Genomic DNA, 20,441 nt, shown 5'->3' with positions numbered 1-20,441 from the left:
CGTATGCGTACTTTTTCAAAATACGCATACGGTCGGACCGTACACGTACGGTCTGACTGATATTAAGAAGTTGGTCAAGCTAATAGATTCAAATGTATATAACAGATCAACATGACTTATATCTCCAATTAATATAAAAAGTTCAACAGCATTTGACATAAAAACTTAATATTTTAACTATTAAAAAGATCACGCTTATTTAATCTGTTAATCTCCTGTATTTTGCAGGCCGGTAATTCATTAATTGCAGCTCAGTATGCTCATTGAAATTGAAGTTATCGGAAGTAAACATAATGTGGGAGGACAATTGTTTTAGAATATTTATGAACTTTACAAAAGAAATGCATACGCAAAGGAACATGCATTAACAAACATGTAAATGTAAAAAATACGACGTTCTTATTAGAAGCAAGTGTCACCTTCGGCCAGAGTAACAAAATAGAATTCACGGATATACAATTAAGCAAATATTTAATTTCAATTGTTCGCTTATTCACTTTATCATCGGCCATCTATTTTGTAATAATAACAATTTGTATAACTAAAAATAAAGATTTTGATAAATGTTTGTTTAAATTTAACCAATATGATCCCAAAACGTATGATCAGCTGGACCGTACGCGTACGGTCCAAATACTCATATGGTCTGGAACATATATATGTCAAAATTATTTTTGTTGTCTTGCCCATCATACCTGTAGATAAGTCTAATTACAAATGTTTGATTTCAGTACAATATTATTTTTTACTCCTGTTCTCTGGATTTCAGTGTAGGAAAATATAAGTTTAATAATGTATTGCTTTCTGTTAATTTTACCCTATCAGAATCACAAAGGCAAACTCGTATATGTATGCAAACATTTTACACAATTAAACAAATGTATTTGTATTATGGATCATTGTAAATAGATGAATATCCATTGATTATTGTTGACTATGCATAAATAATGAGGATTTGCAGAGAAAATTATAATATTTGTATATGAAGTATTTCAAGTTTAAATCTTTTTGCTATGCTTAATTCAATTCCTCTGCACAAAATGTTTATTTATTTATTCACAAAGCCAAAATATTTGGCTGAACTAGTATGCTGTTTTAGGTATGCTTATTTGGTTTTGTACCATATATCAAACATGGAGAAAAGATTTTTATGCACCAACTACAATAGTAGAGGGGCATTATGTTTTCTGGTCGGTGTGTCTGTTCGTCTGTCCCACTTCAGGTTAAAGTTTTTGGTCATGGTAGTTTTTGATGAACTTGAAGTTCAATCAACTTGAAACTTAGTACACATGTTCCAGATGATATGATATGGTCTTTCTAATCTAAATGCCAAATTAGATTTTTGACCCAGATTTCACAGTCCACTGAACATAGAAAATTATAGTGCAAGTTTCAGGTTAAAGTTTTTGGTCAAGGTAGTTTTTGATGAAGTTGAAGTCCAATCAACTTTAAACTTAGTACACATGTTCCATATGATATGATATGGTCTTTCTAATCTAAATGCCAAATTAGATTTTTGACCCAAATTTAACAGTCCACTGAACATAGAAAATTATAGTGCAAGTTTCAGGTTAAAGTTTTTGGTCAAGGTAATTTTTGATGAAGTTGAAGTCCAATCAACTTAAAACTTAGTACACATGTTCCATATGATATGATTTTTCTAATTTAAATGCCAAATTAGATTTTTGAACCCAATTTTACCGTCCACTGAACATAGAAAATGATAGTGTGAGTGGGGCATTTGTGTACTATGGACACATTCTTGTTCTTTGTAATAAACAAATATTTAGGTTCTTATTTGCCAAAACCATGTTCTTGTGTTAAGTATTATACTTAAAAAAAAGTCTGATTGTATTATTTCATTACATAATAACTAAAGAAAAACCTATGCAGTCTCTTGCTGATAAGCATTAAGCAGATATTGGAAATTCAGACGTTACGTCCTTTTGAAAAGTAAAAAATATTGGAAATTAAATTTTAAGCCATCTCGACCAACATTTATTGTTAGACTTTTTAAAAACTTATATCACAGGTTTATATCAGCATGTTCTTCGATTCTTTTATCAGCACTTTCAACAATTTTACAGTAGTTATGCCCCTTGGAATAAAACTAATATTGAAAATTACATTCAATGTTAGGAACTCGTGCCATATTGTCAGGATATTTATGAAAAATATTACCCAAAGACAGATCAATCATTTGAATGCTGTGATTATTTTAAAGTTGTTTTTTAAGATCATTCAGTATATATTTATATCTTAGTTGTTAAAATGAATTATAAATCATGACAATTTGCTTACCCTACACATTTATTTTGTGAAAGATGCAAGTGTAAATTTCCATTCTCAAGTTTAAGTGTATTACATTGGTAATTATTTTATATAATTTTCTACAAACTTCAATCCATTCACTTTCATTTCTCAACTTTTCATTTTTTTTATGTCAATAGTAGTTTTCATTAAGTTAAATATTGATGAATCAGCAATACATTGTTCTGTTTTTGTACTTTTGTTTACTTAATGTTATTGATTTATAATGAAGAAATTTTATGAATAAACATCTAATGTTCAGCTCTCATCTTGATTTTTGGTGGAAGAAGACTTCAAATCTTCTGAAGACCTATGGTGCCGACTTTATAATCATTGAACCTCTGTATGCCACATCCATATCTGTGCATTACAATTTCATAACAACTTCAAATTCTTGACACCAAATTTTACACATGATTAAGCATCTGAATCATTTACGGTAATTTGTAAATTAGGATTGAAAAACAATCACTATTGTAAATATGTACCCTTTTATTTGTCACTGTTTGCTGGGGATCTCCCCATGGAGGCTCCCAAATTGAAATTTTGAAAGAGCAATTTTGTCCACAATTTTAAACAAAACAGGTAATTTTACAATGACTCTAGGCCTATTAAAGCATGAAGAAGCCAAAATACAACATTAAAATGTACTTGAAGGCCCCCTTGAAGGTTTTTTAGGACTATGACAGCCATCTTGCATGCAAAACCCCCATGGGCATTTTTTTGGCAGGTATGCAAATATTGCAGTTTATTGTGAAGATGAAAACGGAGAATTCATAACAAGATGATAATGATTTTATTTATGAACTGAAAATGGTACAGATTATTAAACAATGTTGTTCTTCAAAGACTATACAACTGGTGATATTTTCTGTGACTTTTCAGTCTTCAAACATTCTGTTGGAGGAACAAACACATTCAGGTCTGTAATACCAATATGCAAATCAAAGTAGCTGAAATGGGAAAATAAAATTATATACTAAAATGATTTAGCTTACTTAAATGTATATGAAAGGAAATTTTTCATTAATTTGGCAAATATTACCTATTACTTGAATTAACGTCAGATTAGACAATGCATGGCATTGGAAAACTAGTTAATTGGAGAATGTCATTTGTAAAACTAGAACATAGTACAATGTATTGGAAAAGTCTTTAAATTATACCATGGCAATTAATTTGTCATAATATTAGACAATGGCATTACTTGAAATGTATTTGCTTACATCTATAATCATTTAAATCATATTTTCCCCCAATTATTTACTTATAATTAATGGGGCTGTGAACAAGCAGAGGTAGTGTATATAATATGTCAATAAAAAATGGCAGGGTCTGTGTATAAGGTGTAACACCACTAATTCGGGCCCGGCCAGAAAGCACATACCAGAAAGTAGTACATATTTAACACAAAATAGTTCCTACGCATAAGTGTAACTTTCAAAATATATAGAATATTTAGGTATTTTTAGTTTTGTGTAGAAAACTTTTGGACTTAAAATTTTGAATATTAAAAAAACTGCACCAAATTTTAAAAAGAGGGTACATTTAGTCTGTTTGTCAGATCTGAAGTACCTGTTTTGGTACATCCGAAGTTCCGGGAACCAGTTCTTTCTTATATGCAATTAAAGGTATGTTGATATTTTCAGTACAAAACACCATAAAGTGTTGCTTTGACATGCAATGATTGCCACTTTATTTGAACTTAAAATGAAAGAGGTGTGCCTGCTTGAAATGGAGGAATTTAACATAGAAAGCAATGGGACCATGAATTAGTGGTGTACTTCCAAATCAATATTAAGGGTAATAATAGAGAAGGAACTAATTACCTTTCCAGAGCACATGCATTCACCCAAGATGGGGTTGTTCTATTCAGTCTTAAGTTTTATGTGTATTCTTTGTTAACAGTTTGTTTACTTTCTACTTATGGCTTTGATTGTCAAGAAATAAAGTAAATTGACTTTAAGAAATACAACTTTCTTATGTAGGACTGCAAAAAGACTTTCTTCGTGGTGCATATATTATAAACAAAAACTTTGCAAAAAGACTAGAATATAAATCTACAGAAACTTACTCAGAATGTTCAAATCCATGTGTCTTGCTGAAATGAAGGTTCTGCACTGGATAACAGCTGGGATATGTCACCAAACCAGTGTAATATTCTGTAAATATATTGCTTTAATCAGTAACTTTGATAACTAGCATGTGTATACATTATGTTACAATGAGTTTTAAACATGGATTTTGTAATATCCATGAAATATTCTCAAAAATAAGATTTATAAAATCAATAGCCGTTTTGGTACTTCTGTATATGTTAACTTTTGCAAAATCATCGAAAGTTATTAGGTACTTTATTATCACATTTACAGTTTAAAATATTACAAATTACTGTTTAATATTAAATTTGTATATGATAGACCAGTAGCTGGGAGAAGGTTTACTGTGTCAAAGTTACACAGAACCTACGTTAGACCCTGTCCTTTTGCCATCATTTTAAATGTTTCAAGAACAACCACATGTTACATTGACTAATTCATTGTTTCTTCCTTAACTTCCAATGGCAATTATTTCATGAATATTTAGGACAAGAAAAGAAACATTATTAAGTAGATTCTACTTCGATGAACTACTTAGTAATACATATCTTTTGTTATATGTGTTAAATGGAGAAAACTTCATAAGTCAGTTTGACTTGTGTCTTATCCAATTTGTACTTGAACAAATAAACTGATTTGTTAACTATAAACACCTAATACATACTCATATACATAAACTAACGCCAAAACTAAAATAAATCAACACAATGATTTCAAACAATAAGTTTCAAAGTTTTCATGCATCCGAGTTCAGAGAACAATCGTATGGCAGAATTTCATAAACTCTTCAGATCTGAAATCTTTGTAGATGACAAATATCCATCATGAGAAAAAACGCTACAGGAAATTACTTTGGCGGATTATTCAATGTTCGTAATCACCATCATATGTTCTGACTGTTATACGAAACATTTACCGTTCGTTTCATTTGCTGAGAATGCTTGGACTGCAACAACTTCCCCTGGAACTCCTACTGCTCCTAGTTCGAAAAGTCCATCAAATTTTGCATTAGGATGTACACCACGATAATGGAATGGCCTGTTGATCGCTGACACTGTACAAATCCTGGTTTTCAGATTTAATGTGTAGTTTTTGTTCTAAAATTTCGAGATAAAAAACATAAAATACTCTACAATGAAAAAAAAATGATGAAGTGAAACGTTCAATATCGACTGAGGATATAAACTGTAAATCTGCCTTCTGGTTTTGTTCGGTATGGTCTGAAGGTTTGGTCTCTGGGCAGTGTTGTAACAAGAAATTACTATATATAGAATATGAACATTCAACTGTAATCGGACGTTGTATCTGCGGATTTTTCAATAGTGCAGATATATTCAAGTTTAAAGTGACAGTTTTAAAGATTTGCCTGATAAGGGTTCAAATTATGTCATTGTTCAAATAAAACCGATCACAGCGGGGTGAAGCTTTATCCCGAGTAACCCAATTGTACAGATACATACGGTCATAGTAACCTTTTATCCTAAGTAACACAACTCATGAAGTGTACAGGTTCAGACGATCATATATAGTACGTTCATTCAAGTCGCCTGCCGTGATGGTAAAGTACAGGCACATGCCGGTATGAAATCAAGTTACCTAAATGTACAGGCATATACTGGTATGAAACCAAGCTACCTGCTAGTACAAGTATATACGATAATAGTTATCTCATTGCATAAGTACAGACATAAATAGAAACTTACCTGATTGTATAAGTACAGACGATAATAGTTACACTGTACCTGATTGTACAGATACATACGATCATATTTACTTGATTGTACAAGTACATACGACCATAGTTGCCTGATAGTACAGGTACAGATGATCATAGACTAGTTACCTCATTGTACAGACAAACATGATAATAGTTACCTCATTTCAGATCACAGATGATTATAGTTACCTCATTGTACAGGATCAGACGATCATAGTAAGCTTTGTCTCCACCAACGTCTACCTCGGCTATCTGCCGTTCACGTTTATTGGTTTCATCGTAACTTAGTCTACGATACTCCTGATATTTCTGCTCGTAATCAGTCTGTCAAAATTAATTTATAAATGTACTTCAGTTAAGAAATAATAAAAAAACTAATTAATTTTTAATTTTGTACCTTAGACTCGCGTTTCGCCTACACAAGACTCATCAGTGACGCTCAAAACAAAAAAGTTAAAAGCCAAATAAAGTACACCTGCAGTTAGATAGTATGAATCGAACTATTCTGTTCTTTTTATTTTTACAAAGAAAAGATTGGTTGTTATAGTTGAAGAATATTTTACTCCCGCGACACAATACATTGCAAGTCCAAAACTCCGACCTAAAAATCTGGTTTAATAATTGTTGTGAATTCATAAGAACTGGTTTAAGAATCCAGGAAAGTTTTTGTTTTATTGCAGTAGTTTCCGGTTTGAGTTAGTCAATATGTTTTTGAGGGAATCGCGGACTGATCCATCTTTATTATGCGCTCACCGGTAGACGATGAGTCATTCAGGGTTTCCTTGTACTTCCACAAAATTGGTCTCCGTTCTCTTTTTATTTGCCTCAACCAAATGTTATAGACCTTATACACAATGCTTATTTCCACAAACACAGTTCAATGAAAACCAAAACTCCTTGACTTTAAAATTATTATACATCTTAATCATTATTCAAATAAATTGAAATAAATATGGTTGTGAAATATGTAAAAAGAAACTGGTTAAACGATCAGTACTTACATAGTACCGTAATTTTCGTTATAATAGAAGCATGTCTTACCCGCAGCTCTCTTGACTCCCATTGTGGTGGTGAATCTATGGAAAAATTAAGAATCAAATTAAGAGAGACTGGAAAACAGTTGACTAACATATTACCGCTTGATAGCCTAGAGTGCCTTAATGGAAAAGAGGCTGCCCCTTTTAAAATGAATAAGACATTTTTTTTCACGCATCTTTTACCTTTCTCATAAAAGTGAAATATAATTAGAAAATTACCTAATATCTAATCGTTAAATTATTTCGCTTGATTTTTTAAACATAGCATATATTCCATAAGCTTCAAAGATTCTTTTCTTATTCATATTTTAATAGTTGCTGCTTTTCAGTGTGTACCGGGATTAAATACTGACCAGAGACATGTTAATAACCTTAATAAGTTTGTACTTACTGCATGGCTTTGGAGCCTGGGCATACGCCGAAACTACCAAACATACAAAAATGAGGAGCTTCATGTTGATTCAGGTAGGAAAAAACAATATGAAACAATATCGGTGAACTGGTCTTTTATCCCCGAACGAGAACTGGATAATACCAACGCTATCAAGAAGAGGAATTCTAAGGTGATTTGACTGATATAGAATGAAGTGTCACTTCACCCTGTATAAAAATAAAGTCAATGTCAGGGGTGTAATGAATAGTACTTTTTCAAGGTCACTCCTAATTTTGATATCCATGACAGTCGTAATCTGGAAAATATTTTAAGCTGCAATCATTTTCCCACTAGTATTGTAACTATTCAGATATCTGTTGCCTTATGTGTAATCTATACAAATAAAGTGTCGTCCGGTTATATTATTCCCACTTTGAGAGTCATTCTTTTAAACAAACAAAAAAACACTTCATTTTGTGATTCATTTTAAATATGCTTAAAAACATACATGTTGCGTATATACGTTTCCGATCGACCACAGCAAAAACTGAAGTTAAACATTCATTATCACATTTTTTACCTGAAAAGCATAAATTTTCGGGAAAAAAAAAATGAACGACTAAAACCAATACAGACTGATTTGATGACTCCAAACCACACAACAGAATATAACTAATGTAACCTCTCTTCCGATTCTGTATACATGTGCCTGTCCAAGCCAGGAACCTGTAACTCAGTGCAGTGGCAGATCCAGAAATTTACATAAATGGGGGTCCACTGACTGACCTAAGAGGGGGCCCGCTCCAGTCACGCTTCAATGATTCCTTATATAAGCAACCAATTTTTTTCCCAAAAAGGGGGGGCCGGGCCCCCTGCCCCCCCCTAAATCCGCCTCTGCAGTGGTTGTCGTTTATTGCTGTGTTACATATTTGTGTTTTGTTCATAAATTAGACTGTTAGGATTCTCTTTTGAATTGTTTTACATTTGTTATTTTGTGTTCTTTTACAATCTAATTAATATAGGTGTCTGAAATCGCTATACTCACATGTAGTATAAAGAAATCAGAGATGTATATATTTTAAATTAAATTGTGTTCCTTTATAGCTGACTATGCGAAATGGGCTGTGTTCATTGTTGAAGGGCGCATGATTACCTCTATTTGTTGATTTCTGTGTCAATTGGTCTCTTGTGCAGCACTGTCTCTTTGGCAATCAAACCATATCTTCTAATTTTTATAATATGCTTAACTACCAGATAAAACAATGGAAAGATGTTTATTGGTTGTGCAATTTTCTACAGTCAAGGAGCGAAAATTATTGAACAATCTGTTATGACATGAAAATATGGAACAAAAATTAACAGTGTTTACTGTCATTGAAGAGGTAAGCATTCAACAATTATAATTGGTGTTCCTTATTGTTGAGTTTCCAATTTCTTTGACGATGATATTCCTTCTTACTATGTGTATGTTTAACCAACTCATTCCCTATGCTCGTATTTGTAGTGGCATTTAAAACGTCAGAGAACGTAACTAATGCAATGTGTGGACGATATGCTGCTTCAAAACCATTATTTAAACAGTGGTGTTGTTTAAAAAGCACGTAAATTTAGTTACGATCCTGTTAATTACGTGTCATGTTTCTGGTCGATACTTATATTTTGAAATTGTACAAGGTATTGCTTTTTACAGACTCTTATTACGCCTTTTACGCGTACTCAGTTTAGCCCGAAAACAAAGTGTATCTTTCATCGTAATAAGCTTTAAACAATCTTTGAGAAATTGCGTGTACACATGTAGATCGGTACTTTGTTTTTCTACTGTTTGTCATTTACGTGTCGATCTGCTGAGTCAGCCATTTCCGTAAACTTAGATTCCAGTCTACCCATCCTTTAAATAAACGTATTATAATCAATAATTATTTGAATATTGTTTTATTGATACTAATTTATTGTTTATCATATATATTAACGATATTGCTGAACAGTTAACTTCTTTATGCAGACTATTTGCAGATGACACTTCATTCAGTTACTCGGGTCATGACGAGGAACTTATACAGTCAGTTGTTAGTCGTGACCTGAGACAGCTGGATGAATGGTCAAGGAAGTGGCTTATGTCTTTCAATCCTGAAAAAAACAGAAATTATGATGTTTTCAAATAATGAGATACAAAAGTTTAATTTTACTATGAACAACAAAGAAATACCAATTGTGAGATCTCATAAGCATCTAGGGGTTACATTTAGAAGTGACGCAAAATGGAACAACCATGTTGAAAATATACTAAATAGTGTTAAAAAACATCTGAATATACTGCGAAAACTCAAATATCAACTTAGTCGAAAAAATTTGGAAAAATTATATCTAGTATTTATTAGACCAATTTTTGAATATGCAACTGAAGTATGGGACAATTGCGGAAAAGGTTATTCAATTAAACTAGAACAGCTACAACTTGAAGCTGCACGAATTGTAACAGGTTTGCCTGTTTACACACACTCTGAGACTGTCTTAAAAGAAGTTGGTTGGGAAACTTTAGAGGAACGAAGAAAAAGAAGAAAACTACAATTATTTTATAAAATTCAGAATAATAATGCCCCTGAATATTTATGTAACCTTGTGCCCCCTAAAATTCAAAGTACAACACAATATCCCTTGCGAAATGGACAAGATATCATTTTACCATTTTGCAGGCTGACTCTAACTTCCCAATCCTTTATCCCATCAACAATTAAACTTTGGAATAATTTGAACATATCAGTTCGAAATGTAGACTCCTTATCAAAATTCAAAGTAGAATTAAAAAACTACGACACTCGAAATGAGAATCAATCTAACTTAAAACATTATTTACTAGTATATGGTCCAAGAAAATTGAACATAATATTAACCCAATTTAGATGTTCGGCATCGTTCTTGAATTGTGACTTGTTTAGAGCTAACATTATATCTGATCCAACATGTAAATGTGGTTTGGATATTGAGGACATGCACCATTTTTTCTTTGATTGTCCTTTCTATCTAAATGAAAGGGCTATTCTGTTTAATGGTCTCAGCTGGCTTCCCGAAGGCTGCGATTTGGACTTAACACTACTGGTTTTTGGAAGAGACACTCTTTCCTATGATGAAAATGTGCAAATTGTTAAACAAGTATTCAATTTTATAAAGAGATCAAAACGATTCCTCGTAGTATAGTATAAACATAGGTAAAACACACATCATCATCATTATCATCATCAACCTAATCTCTGTCGTTCTTTCCTCATTCCCTCTACTTTTTTCAGTATAGATAAGTTATATTTATGTTGTTTATATTATATGATGTATGCTCACGTTCAATTTGTATTGTTATATATATTGTATTGTGGAGAAGACTTTATAAGTATGTTTTACTTGTGTCTGATCCTTTTTCGCTTTGAGCAAATAAAATATGTTTAAACTAAATTGATACTAACATTGATTTTGTTTAAAAATGAAAACATATCGCTGTATATGTACATTTATGATAACTTATTATCCTACATCCTGTCGATACTGTATATGTTTGTATTGCACACGGTCACTTGTTTCTCATATTGTTTATTAATACGTCTTTACACTAAATCCCCTGGAGGTCTACTGATTGATAATTTAGTCTTGGAGAACATTAATGGTCTACTAGTATTAGTTATAATTGACTTTGAACTATCTTGCAGTAACTGTGAGTACTATAATTTCGGTGCTTTGTTTTTATGTTCGTTGTTTTGTGCTTCGTACCGATCCTTTGAGTTAAGCCAAGTGCGATTGATTTTAAAGTCTGTTCTTATGTTCTGCTGTTACACTGCTGTCCTAGATTTAACCCCACCACATTCTTTATTTTTTACATGTGCCAAGTCAGGAGCCTGTATACTGTGGTAGTCGTTGGTTGTTTTCTGTTTGATATGTTTGTTTTTGTTTTATTACTTTGCAACCTCAGACCGTTGGTTTTCTCGTTTGTAATGTTTCACGTTTCTAATACCGGGTCTTTTACAACTTACAATACAGTGTGGGTTTTGTTGACAGCCATTTGGTACCTATATGAATACGTATGAACAGGGCAACAATTGATGTCGTTAGTTTTTCAAGTTTGAATATTTTCACAATTATTTTATTTTCACTAAAATTAGTTTGCACTGGTCTCGAAGACTATACTCAGACCTTTTAAATTCATTTTTTTAATTTTTTTTTTTTTGGTTTGGTTTGTTTTTGTTTTGTTTTTTATTTGGGGGGTGGGGGTATTTCTGTTTGTTCCTCGATATCAATAAAATCAAAACAATACTGTAAGTAAAAGATTTATTTCCAACCGAGCTGTTTAATAACAAATCATTTCAATTCAAAATGATAGCATATATAACTCCAAAGGGAAACAATTAACTTTTTAAAAAGCAAGATTTGGATGTCGCTTTCATTTGAAGCTAAACAGGCGATGCGCTTCAGTTTCAAACGACGGGCATGATCTTCTTCTTGTTCATCTCCTCTTCTGCCTTGATACATTCTTGAGGTGGAACAAAAACATTCAGGTCAACGATTCCAATGTTCAAATCGAAGTAGCTGTAATATATGAATGTATAATTTGAGACCAGTTATATCAAACTACTACAGTAAGAAGTTTGTAATCATGTCTTCAACTAGAATTTATTTTGTTTTTATTTTATTTTTATTTTGTTTTTATTTTATTTTATTTTATTCTCCATAATCTTGTTTTATTAAGAAGAAAAAAGTTAGTTGCATTGTTGAATGATAAATAAGATAAACTTTTAATTTCCCACGAAGAAATATAAAAAGATATATATTCATAGAGAGGTAGACAGTTCTCATTTGCATATCATAAAACTGATTTTTTAAATACTTACTCTGAGTGTTCAAATCCATTCGCCTTACTGAAAAATAAATTCTGTACCGGGTAACAGCTTGGATATGTAACTAAACCAGTATAAAATCCTATAAAATAAACAAATCATAGTTTTATTAAAGAAGTGAATGCTTCTTTTTGTAACTAGTCTTCATTGGCGTTGACCGAAGTACATTTTGAAGCGCAGAATCATATAGGAATACCTATAATTACATTTTTTAGCTAGGATCATGAAAACACGATTTTTATCAAGTTTTTATTTAATTTACCTGTGCACTTTATTGTGGGACCTAACCTTGTATCATCATGATTAATACATTTCATTGTGTAATGAAGTTGATTAAGGAATAACGCGAAACTGCAGTGTAGCCAATCAGTATAACGTATTATAATGAAACATACATCTAATGTAATTATTCCAAGATGAACGACATGTACTATTGCAATGTCCACAATAGGCATATTTACCGGATAGCATTTTTATTAATGCAATTCCTTTTATGATAATATTTCAAATGCAGTCTGTTATTTTAAATATCAATTATTTTTCAACGGTAAAAGAATTCGTATCTCTTAAACACATTAAACCTAAATGAAGCTCAGTCGGTGATTTTAATGGGAAAATAGCAATTGAAAACTTTGATATAGTTTTTGGGGTAATTGTTTGCTGTGAAGTTCATGTATGTCGACATCATTTTGCAATGAACAATTTAATATTAAAAAAAATTGTATGGTCAGAAAGGAAAACTTTCAGTCACAAATATATAAGTCTATAAGAATACGACATTTATTAGAATCATCGCGCTTTTGATCGGATGTATATGTAACTAACCATCAGTTCCATTCGCTGAGAAAGCCTGAACTGCTACTACTTCTCCCGAGACTCCGACAGCACCAATATTGAAAATACCGTCAAATTTAGCTCCTGTGAATACACCACGATGACGGAATGGTCGGGTCAAAGCTGTTACTGTGCATACTTTGGTTTTCAGATTAAGTGAGTAGTTCTTGGCCTATTGAAATAGCGTACATGACATAAGATAAAGGAGACAACTCAAAATCATGGACGAAACCGCTTCATTTATTTTACATACTACAACATTTTAAAAATAGCCGTTTCATATTTTTGTACAAATATCTAAAAATCTGTAGATGAATGCTGCATGTTACTATTGTTAAACATTAAATGTTACACTTGTTAACATGTTACTTGTTCCTCTTGTTGAAATGTTACTCGGTTGTCTTGTTAAATGACATGTTACTCTTTACTCTTGTTAAAATGTTACTCGTTTCTCTTGTTCAGATGTAACTCTTGTTCAAACGTTACTCTCTTAACTCTTGATAAACTAGGTTATTTGTAAATAAGTATGTCACTAAATCACTCAACATTAATTATCTATCAATATAAGTCATTAGTCATTACAATAATAGCATGGTAGAGTCTGTCTTACCTCATTGTACAAGTAGAGTCTGTCAACATATTCTTTATCTGATCCCAATAGAATTTCCTCAACTTCACGGACCCTCCTGTTGGTCTCATCATAACTCAATTTACGAAATTCCTCAAATTTTCGTGAGTAATCTTGCTGTAAACAGATAAAAGCTTTCATATATTGAACAGTTTTGATGTCATATTCACATATTAATTTTAAAAGTATTAGATCTATAATGCACGTTTCTGGCTTGGTTTAACGACAAATTGATAAAAAAAAAATGTAAACCACACAGTGTGTAGTTCATGCGTCCTAAGCACGTTTCTGGATTAACCTTCAACAAAAGCCGAATATTTGAAACCCATGCAATGATACAGTTGATGAGATGAATTACGAAAAAGGACTGAAAAGTAACAGTCAAACCTATCTAAGTTCATCTTTGCCACATCTATTTGAATTATTATTATAGTTCTACATGTTTCTCTACTATTTTGGAACAATATTTAATCATTGTATGCCTAACTTTTCATTGATAGTTTGAATCTCAATATAACCACAGAAACTTATAACTCTGAATGTTAATATGATTAAAAAATAGCAGGCAAATATCTAATTTGAGTTAAAGAATACTGACAACACAGAGAAATCTCTTGTTCATGTGACCAAATCACAAACTATTATCAAGTGTTGAAGCCACATCTTGGAAAGTTCTATTCAGTATAACACAGATTTTATTGAGATTTCTAAAAAAAACTTCTAAAAGGGTTATTAATTTTATTTCTCTTTTCTTTCATATTATAATTGAACTGTTCTTAATTTGAAGAGCTTACTCTAATTTCCCTGGCTTCCCATTGTGGTGGAGAATCTGAAATAGAAATTCATCATTCAATCATCCATTTGTCCGGCATTGAAATATGTAACGGTAACACAACTAAAACAATTCATAGTAAGGTAATTATATTGTATAAATGATTTAAAAAGTAACATATGCATGTTTTTAAGTAATACAATATTTTTGTTCTAATATGACTTACCGCAAGGTTTTGGAGCCTGAGCGAACGCCGAAACTACCAAACACAGAGCGATCAGGTACTTCATATCGATTCAGATGAGACCAACCAACTGACAGAATTAATTGGTAACCGGGTACTTTTATTCTGTCTATCTTCATGTTCCATTTTCTGACCATCTCACAATAACAACGTTATCTTCCTTTGGCATCTTCTAGAGAAATGTCGATAACAGTCCACTAGACGAAATTTTTATCTCGCTGGAGTTTGTTTTAAGACATAATACTTATGATAGTAACCTGCAAAAATGTGCTTCTCATCATTTAATTTAAATAAGGTTAAAAATTGGTTACCTTACAAGGTTACTCCAACATTAAAAACCTTACTGTTCGTATTTGTAATCTTCTTTCGTTCTACATCTCAGTGTATTCTGATTTGACTCGGTTGCATCAGTGTAGTAGTTCATTAGAACTTGAGTCGTCTATAAAAATAGTCAACTTTTTTTCTTCATGATTGATATAAAAACTACGCTATGCCTTAAATTTCCACCTAGAAGATTGGACTGAAAAATACTGTTGTTTTGTTCACTGTCTCATTTACTTTTACTCCGTATTCGCATAAGGCGAAGTTGGAATTCTCGTTTTTATTTCTTGTAAAACATTTGGTTTTGTTTTCCAAAGCGTACCCGGTACATGTTTATAATGAAATCAATCATAATTTGGATTTCATGTTACTATAAAATTAAATGTTTAACAGGACTCCATACGAAACTGATTTGGTCAACTTTTCCCCTTAAACATTGTTATTTGGATGGAGAGTTGTCGCATTGGCACTCACACCACATCTTCCTATATCTATTGAACATATAATAAATTGATCCTTCCAATGTGTTTATACGTTTCTGTGCTACAAACGTTCGACCTGCACTTCAGTACTATTATGACCAGTCCAATGTACCATTATACGAGACAAACAATATTTTTGATGGCATCCCATCGAGTTTGGGAAGATTAAAGTGTTATACTTTATCCAAATAGTTAGAAGGAAAGCAACAAATTTATAGAAAATAGTTTAGCATATCAGAATTTTCCCTTTTTTTGTTTTTGTTTTTATCTTACAGGGAATCCATATAAAATAAGGAGATGGAGTATTCTTGCCACTGAGACGACTATCCACCAGACATAATGTCGTAGATGTTATCAACTGCAAGCCAACATTCGACCTTCGACAATGAGAACCACAGATATGTTTTTGAAACACAAGAGAAAGCTACATAATACTATATGTATATACATATTTCCTATAGTTTAATTTAAGGATAAAACTCGAATGTTTCCGGAAAGAGTGTAACAATGTGCCCACTCTTGCTATCTGGTCCAAGTTGACAAACGATGTTGTACACCCAATCCTTTTTTCCACAGATGTATTTACTTGACCCTGACATGTCTACTGGAGCTGAAGGTGCTTATCTTTCTGGAGTACCTAAGTTTATGCCCGGGTTTTGGTTGAGTTATGTTGTTTCTTCTTCAATTTTCTTCGTACTGTTTGGGTTCGTGTTGCTCAACCTTCTTTTTTCTTTGTATTGTTTTATTGAGTGTGGTTTTTCTTTGTATTGTTTTATTGAGTGTGGTTTTTCTTTGTATTGTTTTATTGAGTGTGGTTTTTTCTTTGTATTGTTTTATTGAGTGTGGTTTTCCTTTGTATTGTTTTATTGAGTGTGGGTTTTCTTTGTATTGTTTTATTGAGTGTGGTTTTTCTTTGTATTGTTTTATTGAGTGTGGTTTTTCTTTGTATTGTTTTATTGAGTGTGGTTTTTCTTTGTATTGTTTTATTGAGTGTGGTTTTTCTGTAAATCTTTTTTGTATCATAGTTATTGATTTTTTTTTCCTATAATGTTTCTTGATTGTACCCTTCGTATCATACATTTTTAAATTCAAAAAGCTTTCAAATATAAAATAAATATACGAAGGTGTTTTTTTATTTTTTATTGTGATAATAAAGCTCATTGCAAAAGTTCATAAGTTAAACTATTGGTGAGATATTCTTCATTTCCCACTCTTTTTCTGCTTGTACACATTCTCGTGGTGGTACAAACACGTTCAAGTCCACAATACCAATGTTCAAATCAAAATAACTGTAAAAAAAATAGTGTTCATATAATATCGGACTTATATATAAAATTTGTATAGTACATCTTATATGTTTTTTTATTACTCCCAAATAATCCAAAGTTACCTTGAGTTGAGACATCGAAATATTTTCGTATACTTGTGTTAAAACCTTAAAACTAATAGGTATTTGTATTCACAAGGCTGTTATTTATTTCAGTGGATGTCCCCTGTTAATGTTTTTAACATTCAATTCTTAAATAACAGTATTTTTCAATAACATAACAAATAGCATGTGATGGAGGCAGGAAAAGTATACGTCGTCAACACTGCATGGTCTAACGCCTTTTTTGCCTTCAAACGGTTGCGACAGTGTTCACTCTTATTTTCGCTGTAGTAAAGAAATGCAGACCTCTCTTCACTTCTCCCTTCCGGTTGCTCAAATCTTCCCAAGTTTTTCATATGAAATTGGAATTATATTCCAAGAGTCTTTTTACTCCAAGTTAACTTTGCTATAATAGCTTTCATTAACACATTAACACACGAAGATTAAGGCAAACAATCAAAATAGCACTTTATAAATTGTATGCACACCGAAACGCTTAATATGCTATATGCAAAAATATGACCGAAATTTGGATATATATTCAAAATTTTGAATTATCAATGGTAGAGAGAAATATTTGCATCTTGTCAGAAAACTTACTCGGAATGTTCAAATCCATATTCTTTACTGACGTAGATGTTCTGTACGGGGTAACAGCTAGGATATGTTACTAAACCAGTGTAAAAGAATCCTAAAAAAAAAGCCAGCAATTAGTATCACATTATTAAAGAAGTTTCGGATTGACACAAAGTAAGCAGTCCTGCAATTTTTTATTTTTTTTTAAATTGTTAAAATTAATGTTATCTATGTCCACCGTGTGTTACTAGATTATTTCACAGTACATTGTAGTTATTAATGTTTGACAAGATCTTTTACTGTCACTTCCTTCAGCTGATATAATGCAAAGGCTCTAAGGTTTTACATCAGTACTGTAGATGTAATAACAGTAATAACTGCTCGGTCTATTTGATAAATGATGTATTTCGTAAGATTTTGTCTCATGGACCTCCATCCCATATTTTTCTCTCACTCCTTAAACTATAGGTCATATTTAATCTAAAAGGTTTATTATATTAGTTCAAATATTTTGATTTAATTTCATTGTTAAAACTTATTGGTATCTGAAGAAACGGGTAAGCAATGCATATGCTTGAAATAATTTGACGATGGACGTTAAATAATAAATCTAAAGAAAGGTAACGCATGAACATGTATGAAATATTTCCGAATTGACGTTAAGCAACCAGCAATCGATCAATTAAGCTAAAGAAAGGTCTACTAATAAGACACGTATTATATTGTATGGTTTAAGAGACCTGTAATTACTGCATCTTGAATATATGTGTGCAAATTATGTTTTGGTATTTGATTTGAGCTTTTTTGCAGGACCTTTTCCCACCTTTTTGTCCAGGAATAGATATTCGGTTTGTTTAAGTCGCGTTGTTGAGTTAAATATATATGCAATGTTAAATTACCTCCAGTTATATTGGCAGACCATGCTTGTACGGCAACAACTTCTCCAGAAACACCGACAGCTCCAATGTTAAAGATACCGTCAAATTTAGCTTGAGGGTAAACACCTCTGTAACGGAATGGCCTAGTCAGAGCAGATACCTCACACTTTCTGGTTTTCAAGTTAACTGAATAATTCTTGTTCTACAAAAATGACATGGAAATATTTCGGATATGATTTGTAAGAAATGTCGTAGAAACTATACAGTATATAATATATATATATAACTTAAAATAAGCACAACTAAACAATTCGTCAAACAATGTTTTTAATAAAAAAAAAAAGTCATAATTTCGTTTGTAAAAAAACATGTCACGGCTGAATATTGATCAATATTAACTCATATTTGATTTTGCAAAAACGACAGACACTTAATCACTCCCATCGACTCGTTGTATTTCCTCTGTTTTATATTGCAGAGCACTGACAAAAAAAATAATTGACTATCAAAATTTATGAAACTAGCTCAACAGAAAATATAGTAAACTGAATTCTTATTTTTAGTCGTTTTTACCTCGTTATGTAAATAAAGTCTATCGTAATATTCTTTGTCAGTTCCAATGATGATTTCTTCAACTTCGCGAATCCTTTTGTTGGTCTCATCATAACTAAGTTTACGATACTCTGCAAACTTCTTTGAGTAATCTTGCTGCAAATGACAAAAAAAAAACTTAAATACAATTGTTATATAATTAGGCAATATTTAAAAGAGAAATAGTATCCAACATTCTTCTGCTGCAGGACTGCTTAAAGCAGCCGCAGAATTAATGGAATCTGAACTTTAGATTATGTATATATAAATCCTGAGCATTCAATTTTGAATATTGTAACTTCATTTATCTTTTTTTTTCTTCATTTACATTTCTATTATTAAAATTTGATATTGCCAAAAAGTTTCTTCTGGAATAAGTTACAATGAAAGTTGAGAATTCCTTTCAAGTATGGTTCTTAAATAAAAACAAACAAAATAATGCATTATATAAAACTTCATTAAAAATACAATTAAAAATAGGAAAAGCTTATTTACCCTAATTTCTCTGGCCTCCCACTGTGCTGGAGAATCTGAAAAGGGAATGATATTTTTAGGATAACAAAATGCAAAATCGTAAAATGGATGACAAAGATGTTAATCGTATGGTGCGTCTGACGCACTTTTTCTTTAATTGCATAGCTTAAAATTATTCATCAATGGTGAAACTGAAAATTTGAAAGCAAAAAATGTACAAAATTACAGTATTATTTGTTGAAAACGGCAATAGTGTTCCTATTGGGTTTCTATTAGAATTTGTTATTGAAGTTATGGGTTCATTTGGACCCTGTACATACTTTTTTCACTCGAAGTTCATCCTCAAAATGGGTACGTATATATTTCGTTATTATACGTTATAGAAAAGATTATAATACTTACCACATGGTTTTGGAGCCTGGGCGTAAGCCGAAACTACAAAAAGACACAGAGCAATAAGGTACTTCATCTCGGTTCTAATGTGACTAGCGGACTGCGAGGGTCAGTCAGAGATCACCTTAAATAAACTTTGTGAGCTTGTGAGGGTATCATTCTAACAACGTTATCGTTTTATAGTATTTGTGATCTTACGATTTATAATGGCCTGCATGTCTTCCCATGTGTTTGTTCCTCTTATGCAATGTAAAGTTGATTGACCTAATTTGAGTAGATATTATGGATTAAAGTTAATAGTTAATATGAAAAACAAGAGTTTGGGTACATACTGGGTTAATTCAAAACTGGAATATGATGGGAACAAATTAAAATAATGGTTCTTCTTGTGTAGACTTGTTTCCATTTTTACATCACCATTCGTTACATTAAAAGTTGCTAGAAGAACTCTTTGATGCAGATCCCT

The 20,441-nt window shown here is 31.8% G+C and overlaps 3 protein-coding genes across 3 annotated transcripts; all 3 read right to left on the bottom strand.

Moving 5' to 3' along the window:
* Nucleotides 1-3,089: 3,089 nt before the first annotated feature.
* Nucleotides 3,090-7,710, bottom strand: LOC139517144 (mammalian ependymin-related protein 1-like). Its single transcript, XM_071307850.1, has 6 exons — nt 7,555-7,710; nt 7,168-7,202; nt 6,316-6,450; nt 5,326-5,506; nt 4,385-4,472; nt 3,090-3,263 (listed from the first exon to the last, which is right to left on the bottom strand). Exons 1-6 carry the CDS (start codon nt 7,616-7,618, stop codon nt 3,161-3,163), a joined length of 606 nt encoding a protein of 201 aa, XP_071163951.1. The 5' UTR covers nt 7,619-7,710; the 3' UTR covers nt 3,090-3,160.
* Nucleotides 7,711-11,833: 4,123 nt separating this feature from the next.
* LOC139517143 (mammalian ependymin-related protein 1-like) lies at nt 11,834-15,014 on the bottom strand. The gene is made up of 6 exons (XM_071307849.1): nt 14,874-15,014; nt 14,670-14,704; nt 13,858-13,992; nt 13,239-13,419; nt 12,408-12,495; nt 11,834-12,105 (listed from the first exon to the last, which is right to left on the bottom strand). The coding sequence occupies exons 1-6, from the start codon at nt 14,935-14,937 to the stop codon at nt 11,994-11,996; spliced, it is 615 nt and encodes a 204-aa protein (XP_071163950.1). The 5' UTR covers nt 14,938-15,014; the 3' UTR covers nt 11,834-11,993.
* A 1,805-nt stretch (nt 15,015-16,819) lies between these two features.
* LOC139517142 (mammalian ependymin-related protein 1-like) lies at nt 16,820-20,131 on the bottom strand. The gene is made up of 6 exons (XM_071307848.1): nt 19,985-20,131; nt 19,604-19,638; nt 19,091-19,225; nt 18,539-18,719; nt 17,664-17,754; nt 16,820-16,983 (listed from the first exon to the last, which is right to left on the bottom strand). Exons 1-6 carry the CDS (start codon nt 20,049-20,051, stop codon nt 16,872-16,874), a joined length of 621 nt encoding a protein of 206 aa, XP_071163949.1. The 5' UTR covers nt 20,052-20,131; the 3' UTR covers nt 16,820-16,871.
* Between the last annotated feature and the right edge of the window lie 310 nt (nt 20,132-20,441).

This window comes from Mytilus edulis, chromosome 3 (assembly GCF_963676685.1).
Source record: "Mytilus edulis chromosome 3, xbMytEdul2.2, whole genome shotgun sequence".
NCBI lineage: Eukaryota > Metazoa > Mollusca > Bivalvia > Mytilida > Mytilidae > Mytilus > Mytilus edulis.
This window is presented reverse-complemented; position numbering and strand designations above follow the sequence as displayed.

Excerpts from the sequence above, each read along its gene's own strand:
- LOC139517144 (XM_071307850.1), bottom strand. The coding sequence starts at position 7,618 with ATGAAGCTCCTCATTTTTGTATGTTTGGTAGTTTCGGCGTATGCCCAG. Across the intron at positions 7,203-7,554 it reads CCAGGCTCCAAAGCCATGCA|ATTCACCACCACAATGGGAG; the intron begins GTAAGTACAAAC and ends ATTTTTCCATAG. Across the intron at positions 6,451-7,167 it reads GGGAGTCAAGAGAGCTGCGG|ACTGATTACGAGCAGAAATA; the intron begins GTAAGACATGCT and ends TAATTTTGACAG.
- LOC139517143 (XM_071307849.1), bottom strand. The coding sequence starts at position 14,937 with ATGAAGTACCTGATCGCTCTGTGTTTGGTAGTTTCGGCGTTCGCTCAG. Across the intron at positions 14,705-14,873 it reads TCAGGCTCCAAAACCTTGCG|ATTCTCCACCACAATGGGAA; the intron begins GTAAGTCATATT and ends TTTCTATTTCAG. Across the intron at positions 13,993-14,669 it reads GGGAAGCCAGGGAAATTAGA|CAAGATTACTCACGAAAATT; the intron begins GTAAGCTCTTCA and ends ATCTGTTTACAG.
- LOC139517142 (XM_071307848.1), bottom strand. The coding sequence starts at position 20,051 with ATGAAGTACCTTATTGCTCTGTGTCTTTTTGTAGTTTCGGCTTACGCC. Across the intron at positions 18,720-19,090 it reads GACTTTATTTACATAACGAG|AACAAGAATTATTCAGTTAA; the intron begins GTAAAAACGACT and ends TCATTTTTGTAG. Across the intron at positions 16,984-17,663 it reads TATGGATTTGAACATTCCGA|TTATTTTGATTTGAACATTG; the intron begins GTAAGTTTTCTG and ends TTTTTTTTACAG.